General features: G+C 43.4%; 1 protein-coding gene across 1 annotated transcript; it reads right to left on the reverse strand.

The window, feature by feature from the left end:
- Positions 1–4,786: 4,786 nt before the first annotated feature.
- LOC105997437 (glutathione S-transferase Mu 1-like) lies at positions 4,787–10,589 on the reverse strand. Its single transcript, XM_013031858.1, has 8 exons — positions 10,509–10,589; positions 10,129–10,204; positions 9,657–9,721; positions 9,281–9,362; positions 9,086–9,186; positions 8,085–8,180; positions 7,890–8,000; positions 4,787–5,287 (listed from the first exon to the last, which is right to left on the reverse strand). Exons 1-8 carry the CDS (start codon positions 10,542–10,544, stop codon positions 5,198–5,200), a joined length of 657 nt encoding a protein of 218 aa, XP_012887312.1. The 5' UTR covers positions 10,545–10,589; the 3' UTR covers positions 4,787–5,197.
- Positions 10,590–22,141: the final 11,552 nt, after the last annotated feature.

The following is a 22,141-nucleotide window of genomic DNA, read 5'->3' on the forward strand; positions in this document are numbered from 1 at the left end:
CCCAAATGGAAAGACAAGAAGAATGTCATAGCTGAGGGGTGCAAATTCCATCTCTCCTTTCTGTCCAATGTCAATTAGCTGTCCGTGGCTACTGCTTCATGAGGACATTTTCTTTTGACTGGCTCACCAAAGCTGAAACCTGATTTTAGACCCTGGTACTGAGGCTTGAACTCAGGGCCTCATGCTTTAACTGAGCATTTTCCCACTCAAGGCTGATGCTCTGCTATTTGAGACACACCTCTACTTCTGAATTTTTGCCAATAAACTGGAGATTAAGTAAAAGTAATTAAAAGTCTCACAGATTTTTCTGTGTGGGCTGAGTTTTCTGCATTGTCCCTGAGTTTTATTTGCTCAAGGGTAATGCTCTGTCTCTTGAGTCACACTCCACTTCTGGTAGTTTGATGGTTAATTGGAGATAAGAATCTCTGGGTTGGCTTTGAACCTAGATCCTCAAACCTCAGTCTTCTGTATAGCTAGGATTACAGGTAGGCATGGTCCAAGCGTCCCCATTTTTGATGTCCCGTTTTGCATCTTTTTGTTCATTGCCTATCTCTTAACATATTAATGTAGTTATTATATTAGTTGTTTTGATTTCATTTTTCTTTTTTTTTGGGGGGGGGGCGTCCGGTCACGGGGCCTGGGCGCTGTCCCTCAGCTCTTCAGCTCAAGGCTAGCGCTCTACCACTTGAGCCACAGCACCACTTCCAGCTTTTTTCTTTTTGCTTATGTGGTGCTGAGGAATCGAACCCAGGGCCTCATGCTTGCAAGGCAAGCGCTCTACCACTGAGCCACCTTCCCAGCCCCTGATTTCATTTTTCATATTGACAGTATGAATGGTTTGCCATGCCGTGTTTATTTTTTTTCCCCAGCCCCCCCCCCCCAATGCTGTGTTTATAGTAGTAGAGCTTCTGAGTTTTTCTGTGGAGTTATTTTTCCAGGGATTTTTTTTTTCTCCTGATGCTTTCTTCTCACTCATTAACATCTTTCAAACTGAGTTCAAACTGATAGTTTGAACTCAGGGCATTCATTATTGTTTGTTTGTTTTTGTGCAATGCTAGTGCTCTACCACTTGAGACACTCCTCCTTTTCTGGATTTTTTTTTTTTTTTTTTGGTCAGTATTGGGGCTTAAATTCCCTTTAGAATTCCTTGTAAGACAGGTCTTATGGATAGTTAGTCTCTTAGGCTTTTTGTTGTTGTTGTTGCTTTTGTTATGGTTGTTTTTGTTTGGGGGAGTTATTTTTCAATCATGGGGTTTGAATTCAGGGCCAAGGTGCTATCCCTGAGCTCTTTTGCTCAAAACTAGTGTTCTACCACTTGGAGCCACAGCTCTACTTCTGGTTTTCTAGTGGTTAATTGGAAATGAAATCTCAAAGGAAATTGATTGGGCTGTCTTTGAACAACCTCAGATCTCAGTGGTCCAGAGTAGCTAGAATAGGTGTGATCTACCCTGCCTGTTTGTTTTTAACCTAGGAACAAAGATTTCATTTTCCTTCAGTACTGTGAAAATCATTCTGTGCTCTCCTAGTTGACAAAATTTCCTCTAAGAAGTTCTGCTGTGAATGAGGAACCCCTCCTTCATGTGTTTTTTGGTTTTTGTTTTTCTTACTGCCTTGAGAATTTCTATCTTCCAGCTGTACTATGAAAACTTCATTATGTGTTTGAAGATTTGGTTTTGTTAATTCTGACTAGTGCTCTTTGACCTCCTCATACCTGGATATTTCTCTCCTTCTTGAGGTTTGGGAACTTTCATGTTATTAACTCTCGAAGTTTTCTATTCTCTAGGCATTGTCAAGGCTTTCTTGATAATTCTAGATGTTTGTTCTTTTAATGCTGCCTTAGATCCCTATATAGTTTCTTCATTCTTATTTTTTTCTTTTTTTCTATATGTTCAAATGTTTTATCTTCAAGTCTCTTTCTTGATTATTCTGTTTATTCTATTTATTCTTTGATTCCTGCACTTACAATTTGCTTCGAGTACTTTTCATCTTGAAGATTCTTGTTTTCTTGCTTGCTTGTTTCTATCAATCCATTAAGTTTCTATGTTAGAGAACTGTTTCTTTGTGTTCTCTTAAAGCTCATTTACTTCCTTAAACAGCTATTTCTGCATCCAGAAGTTCATCTATATTAGTCACTGTATGGTCAATTTCTGGTGCCTATCTTTGACCATTAGGTAAGGTCATGGTTTCCTGAAAGTTGCTGATATTTGTTGGTATGTGACATCATCTGGATATTAAAGGCTTAAGTACTTAATCCTGTTTTTGTAATATGGCTTTGTCTGTGCTAGCCTTTCCGGAAACTTAAGCAGGCTATTTAGTTTTAAGGGGGTTGTTTATTTTTTAACTTTGGGACTATGGGCACTCCCACTATTTCAGTGCTAGCTGGTGACCTAAGTGTAGGTTGCCCATGAGACCTGGCTCACAGGTTATTGTTGTTTGAGAGAGTGATCAAAACCTAGATTTGGGAGGTAACAATGCTCGATAGGAAATGTACTTACTCATTACCTTACTCATGTAACTGTAACCCTTCTGTATAGTAGCTTTATAATAAATACATATATAAAGAAGAAAGAAAAAATAAACTAGAGTTGTCCCAAATCTGTACTTCGTGTGCCGTGCAGTGTGAAATAGGGAAGTATCTAACTCTGCCCAACCTTGGGTAGAATCACCACAATGGGATCACCCATATGCAGCAATTGTGACTACAATGCTATATCATACCCTAAGCCCATAGTCCATGGAGACCGGCATAGATCTGGTAGAAGACAAAGGCTCACGTATTATTTGTGTTTAATTAAGCAGATTTGGGTTAAATAAATTTTGAAAGCTGGGTGCTGGTGGCTCAGGCATGGAATCCTGGCTGTTCATTAGGGGGAGATCTGAAGAGCCAGCCCAGGCAAACAAATCTGAAAGAGTCTTATCTCCAATTAACCAATAAAAACCCAGAAGTGACTTGGCACTGGTGGCTCACATCTGTAATCCTAGCTACTCAGGGGGTGAGGATTAAGGCTCTCAAAGCCATTTGGGGCCCCGCAAAGTCCACAAGAGCTTAACTTCAATTAACCACCAGAAAACCAGAAGTGGCACTGTGGCTCAAAGTGGTATAGTACTGGCCTTCAGTGAAAAAGCTCACAGACAGTGCCCAGGCCCTGAGTTCAAGCCCCAATACTGGTCCTAAAAAAATCTAGTGGTGGAGGTGTGTCTCACGTGGGAGAGCCTTAACACTGTGTAAAAACAAATGAAAAACACCAAACAAACAATAATGAAATGCCCTGAGTAAAACTCCCAAAACTGGTGTGCCTGGGTACACACACACACACACACACACACAGATTTTTCTTTTCTTTTGTTGGTTGTAGGGCTTGAACTCAGGGCCTATGCGCTGTCCCTGAGCTCTTTTGCTCAAGACTAGTGCTCTACCACTTTGAGCCATAGCACTACTTCCAGTTTTCTGGTGTTAATTGAAGATAGAGTCTCATGGACTTTCCTGCTCGGGCTAGTTTTAAACCATGATCCTCAGATCACAGATTACAGGCTTGTGCCACCAGTGCCCAGCACACAGATAAACTTTTGGTTCCATGACCTCTTACCAGATTTGTATTTTTAACTGGTCACTTTTTTCACAGTGATCTCTAACACGCCGCCTGGGTTCCCTTGCTTTTTCAGAAGACAAGGCAGCAGAAGCCCGCAGTGATACTATGGACAAATTCCCATCGGGCCCCTCCTTGGATCTGTTTCCTGTTACAGCAGAGTCTAAGGCAGTACCTGACCAAGGCCAGAGCCCAAGATCCAGCTGCTGTCTCAGAGCTTGCTCATCACATGCTCCTGTCTTGAATCCCACTGATAGAAAGCTCAAGCACCTCTCACCACACACGCTGTGCTGAGGCCCCACACACTGGGCCTGTCCATCTCAGATCACACTCTTGCTAGGGCAATTGGGGCTGCTTAAGTGCTTGTAAAAGAGAGAGTTCCTGGCTCACAACTAATCCCTTACATGTAAAATCCTTATCCCCCTTTGGGCTCAGACTCTCTATATACATTTCCAGAGATCTGAACTCCATAATGACAACACAAGCTTCTCTGATGGTAACTGTTTTGAATTTCTAAGTTTCCTGAACATTGGTGATATGCCAGGCACTAGCATATCAGAGATTAAAAAAAAAAAAGTTCAACAAGAGCTGGGAAGGTGGCTCAGTGGTAGAGTGCTTGCCTTGCATGCATGAGGCCCTGGGTTCGATTCCTCAGCACCACATAAACAGAAAAAGTTGGAAGTGACTCAAGCGGTAGAGCGCTCGCCTTGAGCTGAAGAGCTGAGGGATAGCGCCCAGGCCCAGAGTTCAGGTCCATGACTGACAAAAAAAAAAAAAAAAAGTTCAACAAGGCTTAGATTCCCTCCTAAAATAAACTTACAACTGAATTGAGGGAAAATATACACGTCAACTACAATTTGGCAGAAAACCTTTATGTGAAATATATCTTGAGAAGAGAGGACCATCTCCAGATCAGAGAAGGCTCCAGGACAGGAGGTCAGAAAGTGGTTGGCCCATGATGTTTGGAGCCTTCGCATCAGCACAGCACTGCTCTGAAGCATGATACACACTGCCCATGACCACTGGAGGAACCACATGCTCCTGAGCCAGTGAGCTGCCTGGCACAGAAGGAGCATCTCCTGCAGGACTCAGGATTTGGATACAGGTACATTTAATGACCCAGACACCATACAGCTCCTCACTCAGCCCAGCTGTGGACAATAGAGCAAAGAACCTCAACCTTGTGAACACAACCCAAAGGGCCAGAGACAATAAGACAAGACACAGAGTAAGTGTGGCTCAGGCTTTACTGGGGGTAACATAAGGCTGGGCAGCCCCCACGCTGGGAACCAGGGCCTGAACACACAAAACTGGTGCAGGAACTTCAGGGGTACTGGGGGTCAATCAAGCTCCTCCAAGCAGGACAGAGGCTATATAGTTAGATTCAGGGCAAGAACAAGAAGGTAGGGGCTTTGTTGAAGAAACTGGGATCTGAAGCTTACAGAGGCTCAACTGTATAGGGGTCTGAATAGAAGGAGATAATGGCCTTTGCAGAGAAGGGAGGAGAAGGAAGGACAAAGGATTGAGAAGACTGAGGCAGCAGTGCTAAGAAGCAAGAGGGCCACAGGTGCAGATCCTCTCCATGCACCCGTATTGGCATTACAGGGCCCTTACTTGTTACCCCATGTGGCCTGTTTTAAAAACAGAGGCTTTCGGAGGAAGCGGCTGGTCTTCATGTAGGCAGAGATCTTCTTCAGTCCCTGCAATTGGGAAGGAAAAGCAGGAGCTCAGGCCTGGTGGAGACTGACCCAAGCAATTTCCCTCCAGGAGAAGCCCATGCATGGGAATCAAGACCAGTCTGCTCAGCTCCCCAGTTCTGGGCAGGGAACTCTTGAGTGTCCTGTAGATACTGGGCAAGGTGCTTTATATTCAACATTCCATATTAGCTCAGAAAATCCGCTCGTCCTAGGCACTGGTAGCTCAATGCCTATAATCCTAGTTATTCAGGAGGCTGAGATCTGAGGATTGCAGTTTGGAGCCACCCAGACAGGAAAGTCCTAGAGCTGTGACTCAAAGTAGTAGAGCTCTCGGCTTGAGCAAAAGAGCTCAGGGGACAGCACCTGGGCCTTGAGTTCAAGCCCCATGACTGACAAAAAGAAAAAAGCATCAATCCACTTGGCAATCCTGCAAGATCCAACCTGCCTTCACCACTGAGCAGTAGGAAACCTAAGGTCCAAAGAGATTAAACAACTTCCTTACAGAGCTCGTGAGAAGAACTAGAGAGTCCCAGGCTGTCTGTCACTCTATGCTTTCTGTGCTCACCCCTCTTCCCTTCCCACAGGGGTGGCTCTGCTTCACAGGAAAGTTTCTGCACATCTGAATTTGCATACAGGAGGAAAGATCTAGAAGAACAAAGGAGCTGAGAGCTTATCAGCATTGCATGGAAGATACACAAGGTCTTACCCAAGCAACTCAGAAAACCTTGAGTGAAAAGTGCTCAAGATGGAGGAAGACCCACAGGGAAAGGTTGGACAGGGTCCTACCCAGTCCTCTGAGAGCAGAATGTCCAAATTTCTCTACCTAGTACCTGAGTCTAATTTCACTGTGACCCTGCACAACCTCATGGCAAGCCCTGATATAGGGACCAGGGAAAATGACATTCAGTTGTGTTGTGTGACTTCTTAACAAAGGTTCAGCTCCCAGGTAACTCAAAAGAATTCAGAGAGGGCTAGGAAGGTGGCTCAGTGGTAGAGCCTTGCAAGCATGAGGCCCTGGGTTCGATTCCTCAGCACCACATAAACAGAAAAAGCCGGAAGTGGTGCTGTGGCTTAAGTGGTAGAGCGCTAGCCTTGAGCTGAAGAGCTAAAGGACAGTCAATACCTAGGCCCAGAGTTCAAGCCTCACAACCAACAACAACAACAAAAAGGATTCAGAGATCCAAGACTGCCTAGATCTAATAAGCCAGACCCAGCAGACCATGTTGCAGCTCTCAGAGCTCCTTTTCCTCCCTATCTGTGCTCCAGTGAGCTTTCAAACACCCCAAGGCCAAGCCTGGAACAGAACCAAAGCTGATAAGAACTTGCTGAGAAAGGACTTCATTTGATGAGGAGGAAGGCCGGAGAATGGATTTCGGGCTAAAACAACAACTGTTGCAAATTATGCCTCTAACTCCCAAATCTCTAAGAAAGTAGGCTTTGTTGGTATTAATAAACAAGTGCACTTTCAGTACATCATTATCAACTGTGGCATGAGGTCCAAGCTGTATTCTCAGAACCCAGGTGGTGTTTTGGGCACTTTCTGCTATACTTATTTGCTGATTAGGCATGAGGGAGCTCTTTATATGTTGTACGAGGCCTGACTTAGAGCCTCTTACACAGGAGAAGGTCAGCAAACAGAAAGGAAAATTAGCCAGGTGCTGTTGGCTCACAAATGTAATCCTAGTTACTCAGGAGGTTGAGATCTGAGGATCAAGGTTCAAAGCCAGCCCAGGCAAGAAAGTCTGTGAGACTCTTACCTCCAATTAACTGCCAGAAAACTAGAAGTGGAGCTGTGGCTCAAAGTGGTCAAGCACTATCCTTGAGCAAAAAAGCAAAAAAGCTCAGTGTTCAAGCTCTGAGTTTAAGAACATGACCAATAACAAAAAAAAAAAGAAAAGAAACAAAGGAAGAAATAAAAGGAAGTGTATGAGCCTTTCAAAGATGCAACACAGGAATATTGAAAGAAAACAGAAGAGGGGCAGAAGGTCCCCACCATAGAACACCTGAAGATAAACTCCTCCAACAGGGGCCCCACATAGCTACTCGTCAAGCACCAACTACAGTCTTGGTGCCTCCTCATTAGGGGTCATAACTGTATGTAAAACCTCCCTGCAGAGCAACAGTGACTCTTGTCTGTGTTTCTTGATACTTCTCAGTTACTCTCAACTTGTCTCACCCTACTCAATGACACCTGTATATGCTTTTGTGTTCCTTCTCCACAGGGTCCTGGGCAGGAAACCCAGGCTGCAGAAGGCCTGAAGATTTTCCTTCCACTATAAATCAAGGACAGCCAAGGACTATTGCCCTTAGACTAAGCCAGAGGCCCACCACAACCTCCCTTGGCACTGGAACCTTCAATAAGCTGCTCACCCTCTACAGCCTCAGGTTCCTAATCTGTCCAATGGGACAGATTGCTCTGTCCACCCATAGGAATGCTATAATGATAAACTTGGCTCACTATATATGGTGCTAAGCACAGGGACTGCCAGAAAGCCAGCACTCAGTAAACCCTCATTATTCTTCACTCAGCTCCAGGACTAGGAAGCCATCATGGAAAGGGGGAAAAGACGTTTACCCATGAGGAAAGAGGACTGGGGGGTGTCACCTCAAAGCGGGACATGAAGTCCTTCAGGTTGGGGAACGCATCCAGGCACTTGGGTTCAAACATTCGGTGGATATCAAGGACATCATAAGCCAGGAAATCCACAAAGGTGATCTGCAGAGACAGAATGAGTGGGCTGAACTCTCATATAAAGTGTGACAATAGACAAGTTCTCCTCCCTGTGGCCCTCCTCCTTACCTTGTCCCCTGCAAACCATGGCCGCTTCCCCAGGAACTGGGAGAAGAGCTTCATCTTGTCAGGAAGGCCCTCCAAGAACTCAGGCTTCAGCTTCTCCTGAGGCAAAAAACAGCAAGTCAGGACCCTCAGATAAAAGCCCCCCATCGGGACATCTTTTGTGTGTGCCAGTATTGGGGAATTAAAGAAGCAAGAACTGAAAGACCCCAGGAGGGAAGTTGTACCTAATGGATGGCAGGTGAATATTGGCATATTTTCAGGAAAGTTGAAGAATGTTTGATCTGTATGTGTGTGCACATACATGTATGCATGTGTATGCCAGTACTGGGGCTTGTACTTAGAGCTTAGCTACTGTCCCTTAATTTTTTGCTCAAGACTAGCACTCTACCACTTGAGCCACAGCTCCATTTCTGGTGTATTGTTGGTTAATTGGAGATAAGTCTTCACAGACTTTCCTGCTAGGGCTAACTTCAGACCACCAGTGCCCATCAGAATGTCTGATCCTGAAAGGAAGGAAGGAAAGGGATGGTGATCTTCTGGCTGATCCTGGGATGACTATTAAGAAACAGTCTTTATTCTTACTGGTGGTATTAAGGGCACAACTTTGGGGAAACCATTGGACAGAGGGCTGGAGACTAAGGTGCATTACTTTCCACTATCTTGTTCTTGGTTTGAGTCTTCTTATTCCAGAAGCAGGAAGAGGGGTGGGGGGATCACATCTTAGGAGAGCCCATTGCTCAATTAAAGGTCAGAGATGAAAGGGATCCTAAAAACAAACTCTAAAGTCTAACTGAATTTCAAAACTTCTAAGCTAAATTATTCCCTAAGATTGGGCAATTGATTTGGTGTTTACATGGCCAGATTTTGATCATGATGAATAAATAGTCCTGTGGGGAACCAGAAATGACAAAGAGTTCAAATGACAAACAAGATCAGCATGCACGTGAACCCAGTTTAACTCCTGCTCCAAACTCTGCCAGGTACAGCACAATTGGGAAACTCACAAAGTCAGGGTTGTAGCAGACCATGACAAGCTGAATGCGGATGTCCCAAACCTGATTCTCCAAAACATCCACACGAATCTTCTCCTCCTCTGTCTCCCCACCTGTGGCCATACAGATGCATCCTCACCATCCTGCCCCAGCCAAGCCCCGGGGCTAGCCATTGTGCCCACACACCCAGCCGCCAGCCCCACTCACACAGGTTGTGCTTGCGGGCAATGTAACGCAGGATGGCGTTGCTCTGGGTGATCTTGTGAGCTCCATCAATCAAGTAGGGCAGCTGGATGGACAAGCAGGGAAGGTCACAAGGGGCCCCAGGCCCCAGCAGCCCTTCTCTGGGTTAGAGCAGACACAGGACTTGGCACTCAGTGTGCCTGGCCATGGTGAGCCCTACATGAATACACTGCAGAATGAATGCAAGAACTGGAGCATAAAGCATCATAGAACCAGAGACAGCCAGGAAAGAGAGAAAGAGCAAAAGCACTGGTCCTAGAAACTCTCAGCTGGGCAAGGAAAGGAGGGAAGGAAGGAGGGAGGCCACACTTCCCTAGACCACCCCTTCCCCTGTACCTACATTGGGGAAGTCCAGGCCCAGCTTGAACTTCTCATTCAGCCACTGGCTTTTGTCATAGTTAGGAGCTGTGGTGGACAAGATCAATTAAAAGCAAAACTGGCTGAGTCCAGCCCTCCTTCCCCAGGACCCCCTGAGGCAGTGGATCTGCACTCTGACCAGCTGTGTCCCACATTCCAAGGCTACAAGGGTGAAGAATGCAGTAAGGACTGAGGGATCTAAGGACCAGGGTCACAAAAGGTTTAGGCCAGTGCTAGACAACCCCACCCAACTTCAGACAGAGGGGTCCCCAGCCCTCCTCTCCCAGTTCCCTGCAATGGCATACCAAACTGCCTCCTACAGGCTTTGGGAAGAGACAGGCCCTGGGTGTAGGTAATGGAGGCCTACAGAGTTGAGCAACAGGTGACTACAGAATGGATAGTTGGTCACTAATGGGCAAGGGTTGGACAAAGGCCTGGCCAAGAGGTGTCCTTACCATCCCCCATCCTGTATGTCTTCTCCTCATAGCTTGAGCCTGTGTATTCTAGGAGCAGGCGGATGGCGTGAGCCAGCTGGAAGAGATGGCAGGTGACAGAGGTCAGACAGGGAGGCTGTGGGACTTCACCTTCTCCATAGCCTACATAGCCTACACCTACACACACCTGCATTACACATGTGTGTGTAGTTGTATGCGTGCATGTAAGAGAGAGACAGACGGACAGAGAGCACCTGTGTGCTGTGATACCACACAGAAATCCAGAAAGCCTTCAGAGGATTCTTGATCTAGAATCTATCCAGCTGCTCACAACTTTCTTTGCCTCTTGCTGAGTCTCCCACACACACAGAGGTAAGACACCCCCCCCCCTGCCTCCTTACCCCACGGATGTCCCAGTAACCCAGCGTCATGGCCATGATGCTCCCACAGGTACTGTGACCAAGCCTAGTGCTTTCTGCAGGACAGGGCTGGGACTTTTCTACCTGAGCATTGAGAGGCAGGGCCTGGGTCTGATACAGCCCCGCCCCTCTGCTTCCCCCCGCCCCTCTGCTTCCCCCCGCCCCTCTGCTTCCCCCCGCCCCTCTGCTTCCTCGCCTCGACTCCCCAAGCACCTCCTCCTCTTGTGGATGCTGAGCCTCTTGGCCAGGAAACTAGGAAAGGGAGCCAGGGACTCAGAGGCAGGAAAGAGGATGAATTAGTGCTGTCTCACCCTCCAGGGTTCAGGGAGCCAAGTGTGGGCTCCCAGAAACCAAAGGCACAGGTCACCCAGCCTGCTCCCCAAAACCCTGCCAGAGACTTCCCCCAACCCCCCTCCTCCCCTTGCTCCACCGGGAGCTGGCAGCCCTTTGCTGATGTGGCAAGTTGATCAACCGCAAGGCATTCTCACTTAACCCTTTCCAGTTCCTTACTCTTTGCTCTTAACTGGAGAGATTCCTTGGGCAGAAATGCCGAGGTTTAGCCAAAAAGAGGATGCCGGATATCCTAAGGAGACAGGTTGGGATAGATGAGAGAGATGGAAGGTATGGCCTTAAGATGCATTGTACTGGGGCTGGGAAGGTGGCTCAGTGGTAGAGCGCTTGCCTTGCATGCATGAGGCCCTGGGTTCGATTCCTCAGCACCACATAAGCAAAAAGAAAAAAGCCGGAAGTGCCACTGTGGCTCAAGTGGTAGAGCGCTAGCCTTGAGCTGAAGAGCTGAGGGACAGCACCCAGACCTCATGATCGGACCCCCCCCCAAAAAAAAGATGCATTGTACTCATAAACTGCTATGATATGTTGAAACCGTCTTGTACAACCACTTAATGACATTTTTTTTTAGAGGGAGGATATCACTAACCTGAGAATTTAATTTAGTTTCTATTACTGAAAGAACAAAAGTTGGACCTATCAGAAAGTTGCTTGATTTTTTTATTTTTTATTTTTTTTTATAAACCTTGAAAACCTCATAGAATAGTTAATGACCCAAGGGCCTAACCAAGGATATTTGGTCTCCTTGGTTTCCTGCAGAGAATTTGTGGCACCCAGCCATTGCTCATCTGGCTAAGGATGATGTAAACTAGCTACTTAGTATTTTGGTCCTGATAGTGAATCTAAATTAAAAAAAAAAAAAACAAAAGCAGACAAAGGTCCTGCCAGGAGTGTGAGGTGCCCCCCGCACAGGGCCTGCAGTCAGCTAGCAGAACTTCACATTGGCAGCACCATGGCCTGATATGCAGAGTTCAAGTCCAACTATAAGCTACAGTGGAAGATCTTAAGAGCTCCAGGGGGCCAGATACCTTTCTCCTTCCAAGGTGCCATTCAGAACCACAGGAAGACCAGGGCCAGACCCTCAGCCTGTCTAGGTCCCTAGGATTCAGCCCTGGCCCAGGCCCCTAACCCCTCTGTGCTCTTGCTATCAGGGGGGAAGGTTCAAGTGGCCTTCCAAGTCTCTCAGACCTGGAATAAAACCCCCACATGCACATTATTTTAACAAGAACATTGATTCACCTGCCAGCCTTCTTCCTTCCAAACAGTCAAAACCAAGAGGTGTGAAATCCATTGGTTGACTTTGCCTTGTCTAAAAGAAAGTTAAGGGACATAATAACTAAGAGAACAGATAATGGAACTTAAAAAAGGAAGTGAATCAATAAGGGCAAGGTTGTTATCTCCATGCAATAAATCTGAGGAATTAGTTCAGCTAATGCTTTGTTAGGACTGTAGAGTCTGAACCTAGTGTTAGGACCACAGAATCTGAACCCAGCTTATCAATAATGGTTTTAACTCTTCAAACCAATATTGGGCTGGAAGTGGAGGACAGGCAGAGGTCCTCTCATCCCTGGAGAGGCAGCCATATCACATACTGCGCTGGTCTCTGTGAAGATGGAGGCTTAGAGACCCAGTCACTGGGGTTGACAGAGTAAAGGACCTATCACAAATATTGTCTCTGTTCTCAGACATGGTTAACCCTCCAGCTCTTACTATTAGACTGGTTGTGGGCTGACGAGGCAGTGTTAGGCCTCCAAGGGAATTCCTATCATCTTGCAAGGCCATGCTACCATTTCTGTGCAGACATGCACACATACAAATAGTTGAGCCTTTGAATTAGTAATTATTTGTCATCTTTTTCTTTATGAATTTTGATCCTGAAGAAAGAGTATTTCTAGATTCAGTTGAAGAAATGGGTTTTGAAAACTTTAACATTCATTCAAATATCAATTTGGAAAGCTAGGTAATAGTAGTACAGTGGTATTCACCCATCTGGTCCTTCTTTTACTGAAGATCCTACCACACACTAGATTCTTCATAGTCCTCCATATTGAGTGTAATTTGGCTGTTAACCATCACAAGCGAGGTGGAAACTCCAGGGAGAGACCTTGGAAATATGAGGCATGTCTTCATGTTTTTATGCCCTAAGAGAGTAGACAGAGAGGGAGGCTGAGAGAAGGAGAGGGAGGCCATGCTGGCCATGATAAGGACTCTCAGGAGCTGGGGAGGTAGATTCCAGTCACAGGGCCTTTCAGGAGAACAGCTCTGTAGAACGAAGGGATGGACTGGGCCAGAAGCCACTCAAAGGCAAGGTCCCCACAAACTAGGGGAGACATCCAGGGGGTCTCCTGAGTCTCTGAAAGGCAAGAGGGAGCAGTCAAGATTAAGGATGGTAGTCAGTTCATGACCTCACAGAAATTGCCTCCAGGGTTGTTGGACTCTCTGAACTTTAGTGTGCACTGTCCCAACTGCACAGAGTAAACAAGCTCTAATTGTTTAAAGGAACACTCTGCAAGATAAAATGTATTGGATACAAATTGACTTCTGGACTCTGCAGTTAATACGCTAACATCCCTAAGGCATTTCCATAGCAATTAAATAGGATTATGTTAGGCACTGGTAGTTTAAGCCTGAAATCCTAGCTACTCTCAAAAGGCTGAGATCTGAGGTTCAAAGTTCAAGCCAGCCGGGACTCTGGGCCTGGGCGCTGTCCCTCAGCTCTTCAGCTCAAGGCTAGCACTCTACCACTTTAAGCCACAGCGCCACTTCCGGCTTTTTTCTTTTTGCTTATGTGGTGCTGAGGAATCGAACCCAGGGTCTCATGCATGCAAGGCAAGCACTCTACCACTGAGCCACCTTCCCAGCCTCTCCATTAGACTTTTAAGTCAGTTAACCAGCAAAAAAACAGAAATAGAGCTGTATTTAATGGACAATTATACACAAACACACACACACACACATATGTGTATAATATATTGAACCTTAGTAGCAGAAAAGCCAACAGTAGAAATAAATTTACTAACAAGGTCAAATGTAGCAAGACTAATAGCGTGCCTAGAAGGAGCAAGTACAAACCAATAGCACTGCTTGGAAAGTCCAGTGAGCTGACTGGATCATGTATTCCCCATGATGCTCCTTTACTGATTAAAGAGAGGGGCTTTTTGGTTTGGTTTGGTTTTCTTTTTGTCGGTTGTAAGGGCTTGAACTTAGGGCCAGGGTGCTGTCCCTGAGCTCTTTTGCTCAAGGCTAGTGCTCTACCACTTTTAGCCACAACTCCATTTCTGGTTTTCTCATGGTTAATTGGAGATAAGAATCTCACAGATTTTCCTGCCTGGGCTGGTTTTGAACCTTGATCCTCAGATCTCAGCTTCCTGAGTAGCTAGGATTACAGGCATGAGCCACCAGTATCCGGCTTATTTTTTCTATTATTATAATCTTTAAATAGTGTACAAAGGGGATTCAATTCAACATCTCAATTTAGGTAGGGGTTTCAAAAGTTAAACTATATAAGCTTGTCATTAGCTTAGTTTGCTTTCTCTTCTATGACTATAAGAGGCAAAGTAAAACATGCTTTTACTGGTCCCTGTGAATGAACTAAAATTCCCCCTGCTCTGTATCTGTGCGATTGTATCTGTGCTATTTGATCTGAACTACTCCTTGCTCCCATCCCTGTACATTCACCTTGAACTGCAGGAAAGAAGAAAAAGTTCTGTTATCATGTTGTGTAGAAGACAATTTGCCCTTCAAACTAGTGATGCTTTCTTATTATTTTAAAGAAAACAGCCCAGCCAGGCTCCGGTGGCTCATACCTATAATCAGCCCTTAGCCTTTTAGCCAGGAGGCTGAGATCTGAGGATGGCAGTTCAAATCCAGAAAGAAAGAAAACAGCCCAAAACTCAGAAAACCACTTTGTTCCTGTTCTTTTCTAGTAATAAAGTAGTAACTTCTCCAGAGCTACTCCAAGGACAAAGACAGAACTAATGGCCAATCAGGCCATACTTGTGACTCAAGCCTGTTTTTACTATACATACCTTTCTCATCTTCTGCCTCAATTCTCCCTATTTAACCTGAAGCCAATATCTGTAGCCCTGAAGATGTACTAAAGTGCTGTCTTTCAATGGCTGCCATATAATAACATATAATAAATCTCCTCTTTCAGTCCTTTATCATGTCTCTTTTTTTGTCTACCTTCATCCATGCCTCCAGACACCCCCCTACCTTTTTTTTTGGTCGGTCGTGGGGCTTGAACTCTGGGCCTGAGCACTGTCCCTCAGCTCTTCAGCTCAAGGCTAATTCTCTACCACTTCAGCTACAGTGCCACTTCCAGTTTTCTGGTGATTTATTGGAGATAAGAGTTTCACAGACTTTCCTGCCCAGGTTGGCTTTGAACCGCGATCCTCAGATCTCAGCCTCCTGAGTAGCTAGGATTATAGGCATGAACCATGGGCACCCAGCAACCCCTATCTTTTTTAAAAGTATTTTGACATGGAGATTTGCACTTTTTGCCTGGGCTGGCCTTGGACCATGATCTTTCTGTCTCTACCTCCCATGTAGCTGGGATTACAGATGTGTACTACCATGTTGGGAATTGATTTTTCTAGAGCAAAGTGAAAGAGTTGTATCAGAAAGTACTCAAACCATGGAGAGGTTTGCTTCACCTGAAAAGCTACAGAGTGTTTTAGAATCAAATAGTCTGTTCATTCAAACTGTGTTAAGAATGCTTTAGAGTCACTTCTCAGGTTACTGACATTAGAGTGAAAATTCTGGCCTTAAGTTTGCAGCCTATCCTGGGAGATTAAACAGCCAGAAATGGCCCTGGGCCTGCTAAGTTTGTTCTTCTTTGTTCTAAAGAAGACGCCTCTACCAGGCCAGGTATGCACGAAGAGCTACAGAAATGAAACACCTTGAAAGTCTGATGTTGCCAAATACAAAAGTATACAATTTCCCTCTTGAGAAAAATGCCAAAAGAAAGGACTTAAATTCTTAGTTAAAAGTTTTAATTTCAGACTGGGTGCAGGAAGCTCATGCCTGTAATCCGAGGTATTCAGGAGACTGAGGTCTGAGAATCATGCTTGAAATCCAGTGTGGGAAGGGAAGTCCACGAGACTCTTATTTCCAACAAACCAAGAAAAAAGTTGAAAGTATAGCTGTGGCTCAAGTGGTAGAGCACCCACCCAGGTCCTGAGTTCAAGTACCAGTACCATCACATACACACACACACACACACACACACACACACACACACACACAAAGTTTTCATTTCATCCAGTATCTGCTTTCAAAGGACTGCTTCAGGCAAAAAAAAAAAAAAAGTTGTGCTAGTTAGGCACTGGTGGCTCACGTCTGTAATCCCAGCTACTCAGAAGGCTAAGATCTGAGGATCGGGGTTCAATGCCAGGTCGGGCAGGAAAGTCCCTGTGAAACTCTTAGCTCCAATTAACCACCCAAAAACTGGAAGTGGAGCCATGGCTCAAAGTGATAGTGTCAGGACAGTGCCCATGCCCTGAGTTCAAACCCCACAGCTGCCAAAAAAAAAAAAGTTGTGCCAAAGTATTGTTTGATCTTGTAGTTTAAATCTCTTCTCCTTTGCTATATAGAGTATGAATATTATATTTCATTTTCCATATTTTATATATATTGCCTACTTGTATAGATATAATATATGCTGCAACTTGTTTTGATCCTCTCCTTCAGGTTTTAGTTGAAGCCAATCATACTGCTGACAATGAAAATATAATTTCTAGCACTTATATTTGGGAAGATAAAGTATATTTTTCCATTGTTGGAAAGCATCCCAGAACTAGAACTGCTGGTTAGCAAAAGGAAAATTCCAGAAGGTTAGCAGAGCAGCATTTCTCCCTGGTAACCAGTAGCACAGATATAAGGAAGATGTAGACCAGTCTTACTTGGGGCAGCCCCTGGGTAATATGGCTACAGACTGAGAAGAAGATAAGGAGAAGAGAAATCTGGGTCTACCAGTAGAGCTGCTGGGTAGCTGGGTCTCCCACTATACAGGACAGGGAAAGGGAGACTTCCTGGTGATCACACAGATGACTTCCCATGAAGTCCTCAGTAGTTTGTTCCAGTGCCAGGCAGCTTTCCTCAACCATGGGATGAAGAAAAGCCCATGATCTGTTGTCTGCAATAAGCAAGAAAGGCTGTGATGTTATTCAGCCTGAATCTATCAGCCTCACATGAAGATGAAGGGATGGTGGTGTAAGTCTCCAATAAAATCAAAAGGTCAGCAAACCAGAGGCAGATAACCCAGATCCAGAAGTAAATACCCTAGTCAAACAGTCAGCCAATCCATACCTCTTCTACTTTTATTCTAGGAGACCGCTGATGCCCACCTATGTTAGTGAGAGCATATCTGCTCTCAGTCTACTTATTCAAAGGCTAATCTTTTGTGGAAACACCTTTACAGACACATCCAGAATAATGTTTTCAAGGCCATGTGGGCTTCCCTTAGCCCAGTCAAGATGACATTAAAAAAAAACTAGAATAGAATTATAATTTATAATGCTGCACCTTTAAAGGAGAAATGAATTTTGGATTGTCAGTAGATAATCTTTTAACAGAAAGAAAGAAAGGAGGGAGGGAGGAAGAAAGAAAGGAGGGAGGGAGGGAGGGAAGGAGGGGAGGGGGAAAGAGGGAGGAAGATGAAAGGAGAAAAACTGGCCAAGTCACAGGAAGATAACAGAATGTTACACAGAGAGGTTCATAGAGATTCATGAGGTGGAAACAAGTACAAGCAGTAACAATTAACAAAGAGTGAAGGTAGAAACCACCAAAAAAATCATTGTAATCTCTAAAACTATCATAAAATAGAACCATGAACCTTTGCATGCCTTAGCACATATAAAAGTACATATAAAAAGTCCACGTATTTTCCTTGACTCACTCTCAATAGGTTCTCAAAGGAAAGTTGTCAAACACTCTATTATATTAATGGAGTATTACTAGACTTTTCCCTTTGACTGGCACCCGTTGGGACTCAAATAATGTAACCGGAAAGAAGGGAGGCAATAATTTAAAGACAATCCTATTAATATACAGAAAGGCAAAAAAAGATGATTGATAGGCAGATGCCAGTGGTTTATGCCCATAACCCTACCTACTTAAGTGGCAGATATCTAAAGACTGAGGCTCAAAGTCAGTCCAGTCAGAAATGTCTATAGGACTCATCTCCAATTAATCAGCAAAAGAAGGACAGAAGTAGAGATGTGGCTTATGGAGGGGCAGCCCTAAGTAAGAAAAACTAATGCCTGGCGCTGGTGGCTCACGCCTGTAATCCTAGCTACTCAGGAGGCTGAGATCTGAGGATCGTGGTTCAAAGCCAGCCCGGGCAGGAGAGACCGTGAGACTCCTATCTCCAATAAACCACCAGAAAACCGGAAGTGGCGCTGTAGCTCAAGTGGTAGAGCGCTCGCCTTGAGCTGAAGAGCTGAGGGACAGCGCCCAGGCCCAGAGTTCAAGACCCACGGCTGACCAAAAAAAAAAAAGTAAGAAAAACTAAAGAATAGTACCCAGTCCCTGAGTTCAAGCTCCAGTATCAGAACAGGAAAAAAGAAAAAGACCAATAGCATGAGAATGACTAGGCAAATATTACTTTATCTGCAGGAAAGAATGGTAGATAATGATTAAACATTATATCTGATTAAATATTATATGTGAACATTAGTTTTATTATTTATTTTATTGATTTATTTTTAGTGCTGGAATTAAGCATTGGTTTTGGGCATGTAGGCAAACACTCTACCATGGAGCTACATTCCCAGCTCTAATATTATTGAAGTAAAATTGCTGAAGAAAAGAAGCTGAGCCAAATGAAATACACACACACTCTAAATTCACCTACTTAAAGAAACAGATATCAATAAAAGTCAAATGAATTAGAACTGACACCACTAACATTGGAATATAATTTGCTTAATGACTATTCATTGAATTCTTCCTATTGTGAAAGGATGTTCTAGGTATTAAATAAACACTTGTAACACTGGTGAGCAAGAAGAAACAAATATGTGTCTTTTTGTCATTGGTATCCTACAGGAGCAATCAGATGTTAAACACAAACATACAAATAATAACATATAATATGCAACTATTGTTCTGTGTCTGTGCTGATGGGAGACTTGAACTCAGAGTCTCACTTACTTGGCTTTTCCACTCATGACTATCACTCTACACCTCCACTGAAGTATAATTCACCTGCAGTATGTACATAGCTCATCAAGGAACACTTCCATACGTTTTAACATCTGCATACTTTATGTAATCAACACCCAGATCAAGGTAAAGCTTATTCCCAGCAAGCCACAACTTAAAGATAAAAGATAGGAGTCTCGTTTCTTCAGTGTTCTACACATGAATATTTTGTTTTCCTAACACCATTTATTGAAAAGACTTTTCCCCAATGTACATTTTTTTTGCATCTTTGTCAAAAATCAGATACTTGTAGATGTGTGAGCTTGTTTCTGTTTCTGGGTCTTCTCTTCCATTGGTCTGTATGTCTGTTTTATGCCAGTACCATACTGTTTTGTTAAAGTTAGCTCTTGTGATATCTTCAATATAGCTCCTCTTGCTCAGAATTGCTTTGGCTATTCTTTGCATTCCAGCAATTGCGTTGCTTTACCAGAATTGCATTAAACCTGTAAATTGATAGTCTAACAACTTTCCATGAACATGGAAGATCATTCCATCTTCTAGTGTCTTCTTCAATTTCTTTATAGTTTTCATTGTAGAGGTCTTTCACCTCCTTTGTTAGGTTTATTTTTAGGTATTTGTTTTGAGCCATTGTGAATGAAATTATTTTCTTGACTTCTTTCTCAGCCTGTTTATTAGTAGTATATGGAAATGCTAATAGTTTTTGTACGTTGTTTGATATAATTCTACTTTGCAAAAATTATCTATCAGATTGAAGAAGTCATTTGTGGAATTTTTAGGATCCCTACAAATATTACTTGAAAATGGGGTAATTTTCCTTCTTCCTTTTCTATTTATATTCCTTAATTTGAGGTAGAATAGACAAGTAAATGACATTATTTTTAACAAATAGTTAAAGGGTCAGACTTAGACATAGAACCAGAAAGCAAAAAAAAAAAAAAAAAAGAAATGAACATAAGCTATTGAAAACTTCTCTTCCTTCCCTTTCATCATATCTCCTTTTATATATTAAGGACACAGCATAAGGAAACCTAAGGAAAGCTGTCTACATCTACCTCCTCCTTTGAAATGATTTTTTAAAAAACTTCAAACACCTCATAAATGGGTAGAGACAAAAAAATGAATAAAAAATCTGGGAACAGGAAACCCTAAGACTCACCTTTTGTCCTGTGTTTTAGGTAGGCCCCACACATCGCCATGTTTTAGAATAATAAACACCCATCTTGTCCACCTCAAATCATTATCTAATGGTTGGGATTTGCTAGACTGTGCATTCCCCCAGCTCGCTAGCTAGCTAGATAGGCAGATGAGTCATTTTTGAGCCTTCAATTTTCATTTCCTATGTTAGAAGCAGGAAATGTTTTTCCCTTTTTTTCTGTGTTCCTTCTTTATCTTGTTACACTAAAATAAATCCTTTTCTCTGACAGACACTTTGAAATGTTTTCATAAGTGGATCTCAAGGATCTGAGATTGTATGTAAAACTTGGAAAGCTGAGGGAAATACTCATTTAACTATAGTAACAATTCCTTTCTCTTGCCATATTTCTCTGGCTAAGAATTCAAGTACTATATTAAGCAAGAGTGGAAAGTGTGGTTACACTTACTGAATTCCTGCCTAGAGGAAACAGTTTCAGTTTTTCCCAATTTAGTGTGATGTTAGCTATAGGTTTATCACGCATGGCATTTATTAGATTGAGTTATTTCTTCTTATTCTTTATGTCTTTTATACCAAAGGGAGATTGAATTTTGTGGAAAACTTCTCTGTACCTATTGAGATGATTGATTGATTTTTTTTTTTTTTTTTTGGTTGTCGTCGGGCTTGAACTTTGGGCCTGGGCACTGTCCCTAAGCTCTTCAGCTCATGGCTAATGCTCTACCACTTGAGCCACAGTACCACTTCTGGTTTTCTGGTGGTTTATTAGAGATAAGAGTCTCGCAGACTTTCCTGTCTGGGCAGGCTTTGAACCACTATCCTCAGATCTCAGCCTCCTAAGTAGCTAGGATTATAGGCGTGAGCCACCAATGCCCGGCTGATTATGTGATTTTTATCCTTTATTCTGCTTATTTGTTGTATTATATTTACTGACTTGTGTGTATTGAAACATTCTTGTATCTGTGGAATGAAACTACTAGGGCTTTAACTCAAGGTCTTACATTCTTGCTCAGCTAAAATTTTCACTCAACGTTGACACTCTACCACTTGTGTGGTAATTTTGACCTTTTGCAGATTAATTGGAGATAAGACTCTCACAGATTTGTGAGCCAGCCTAGCTGTAAACGGTGGTTTTCATATCGCAGCTTTCTAAGTAGCCAGGATTATAAACATGAACCATACACACACAGCTATAATCTTCTAAAATGTGTTATTGTATTCAGAATTAAAGTATTTTATTGAGAATTTTTGTGTCTGTGTTAACCAAAGAAATTGGTCTGTAATTTTCTCTCATTTTTCTCTCTTCCCTCTCTCTCTCCTTCACTTTCCCTTTTTCTTTTCTTCTCTTCTCCTTTTGTCCTTATTTAGTTTTAATATCAAGATTATGTATCTTGGGACTGGGAATGTGGCTTAATGGTAAAATGTTTGCCTAGCATTCATGAGGCCCTGGACTCGATTCCTCAGTACCATATAAACAGAAAAAGCTGAAAGTGGTGCTGTGGCTCAGGTGGTAGAGTGCTAGCCTTGAGCAAAAGAAGCTCAAGGCCTTGAGTTCAAGCCCCAGGAATGGCACACACACAAAAAAAAGATTATATATCTTTGTAGACTGAAGAAGAAATTTTGATTAGACTGAAATTAGAAATTTGAAATTAGACTATAAGACATTTTTGTGGAATAATTTGAGGAGTATTGATGTTATTTCTTCCTTATAATATCTGGTCCAATTCAGCAGTGAATGCATCTGATCCTGGTCTTTCTTGGGAAATTCTTTTTTTTTTTTTTTTCCAGTCATGGGGCCTGAACTCTGCCTGGGCTCTGTCGCTCAGCTCTTCAGCTCAAGGCTAGTGCTCTACCACTTGAGCCACAGCACCACTTCCAGCTTTTTTCTTTTTGCTTATGTGGTGCTGAGGAATCGAACCCAGGGCCTCATGCATGCAAGGCAAGCGCTCTA

The sequence above is a fragment of the Dipodomys ordii genome, unplaced genomic scaffold, assembly GCF_000151885.1.
Source record: "Dipodomys ordii isolate 6190 unplaced genomic scaffold, Dord_2.0 Scaffold146, whole genome shotgun sequence".
NCBI lineage: Eukaryota > Metazoa > Chordata > Mammalia > Rodentia > Heteromyidae > Dipodomys > Dipodomys ordii.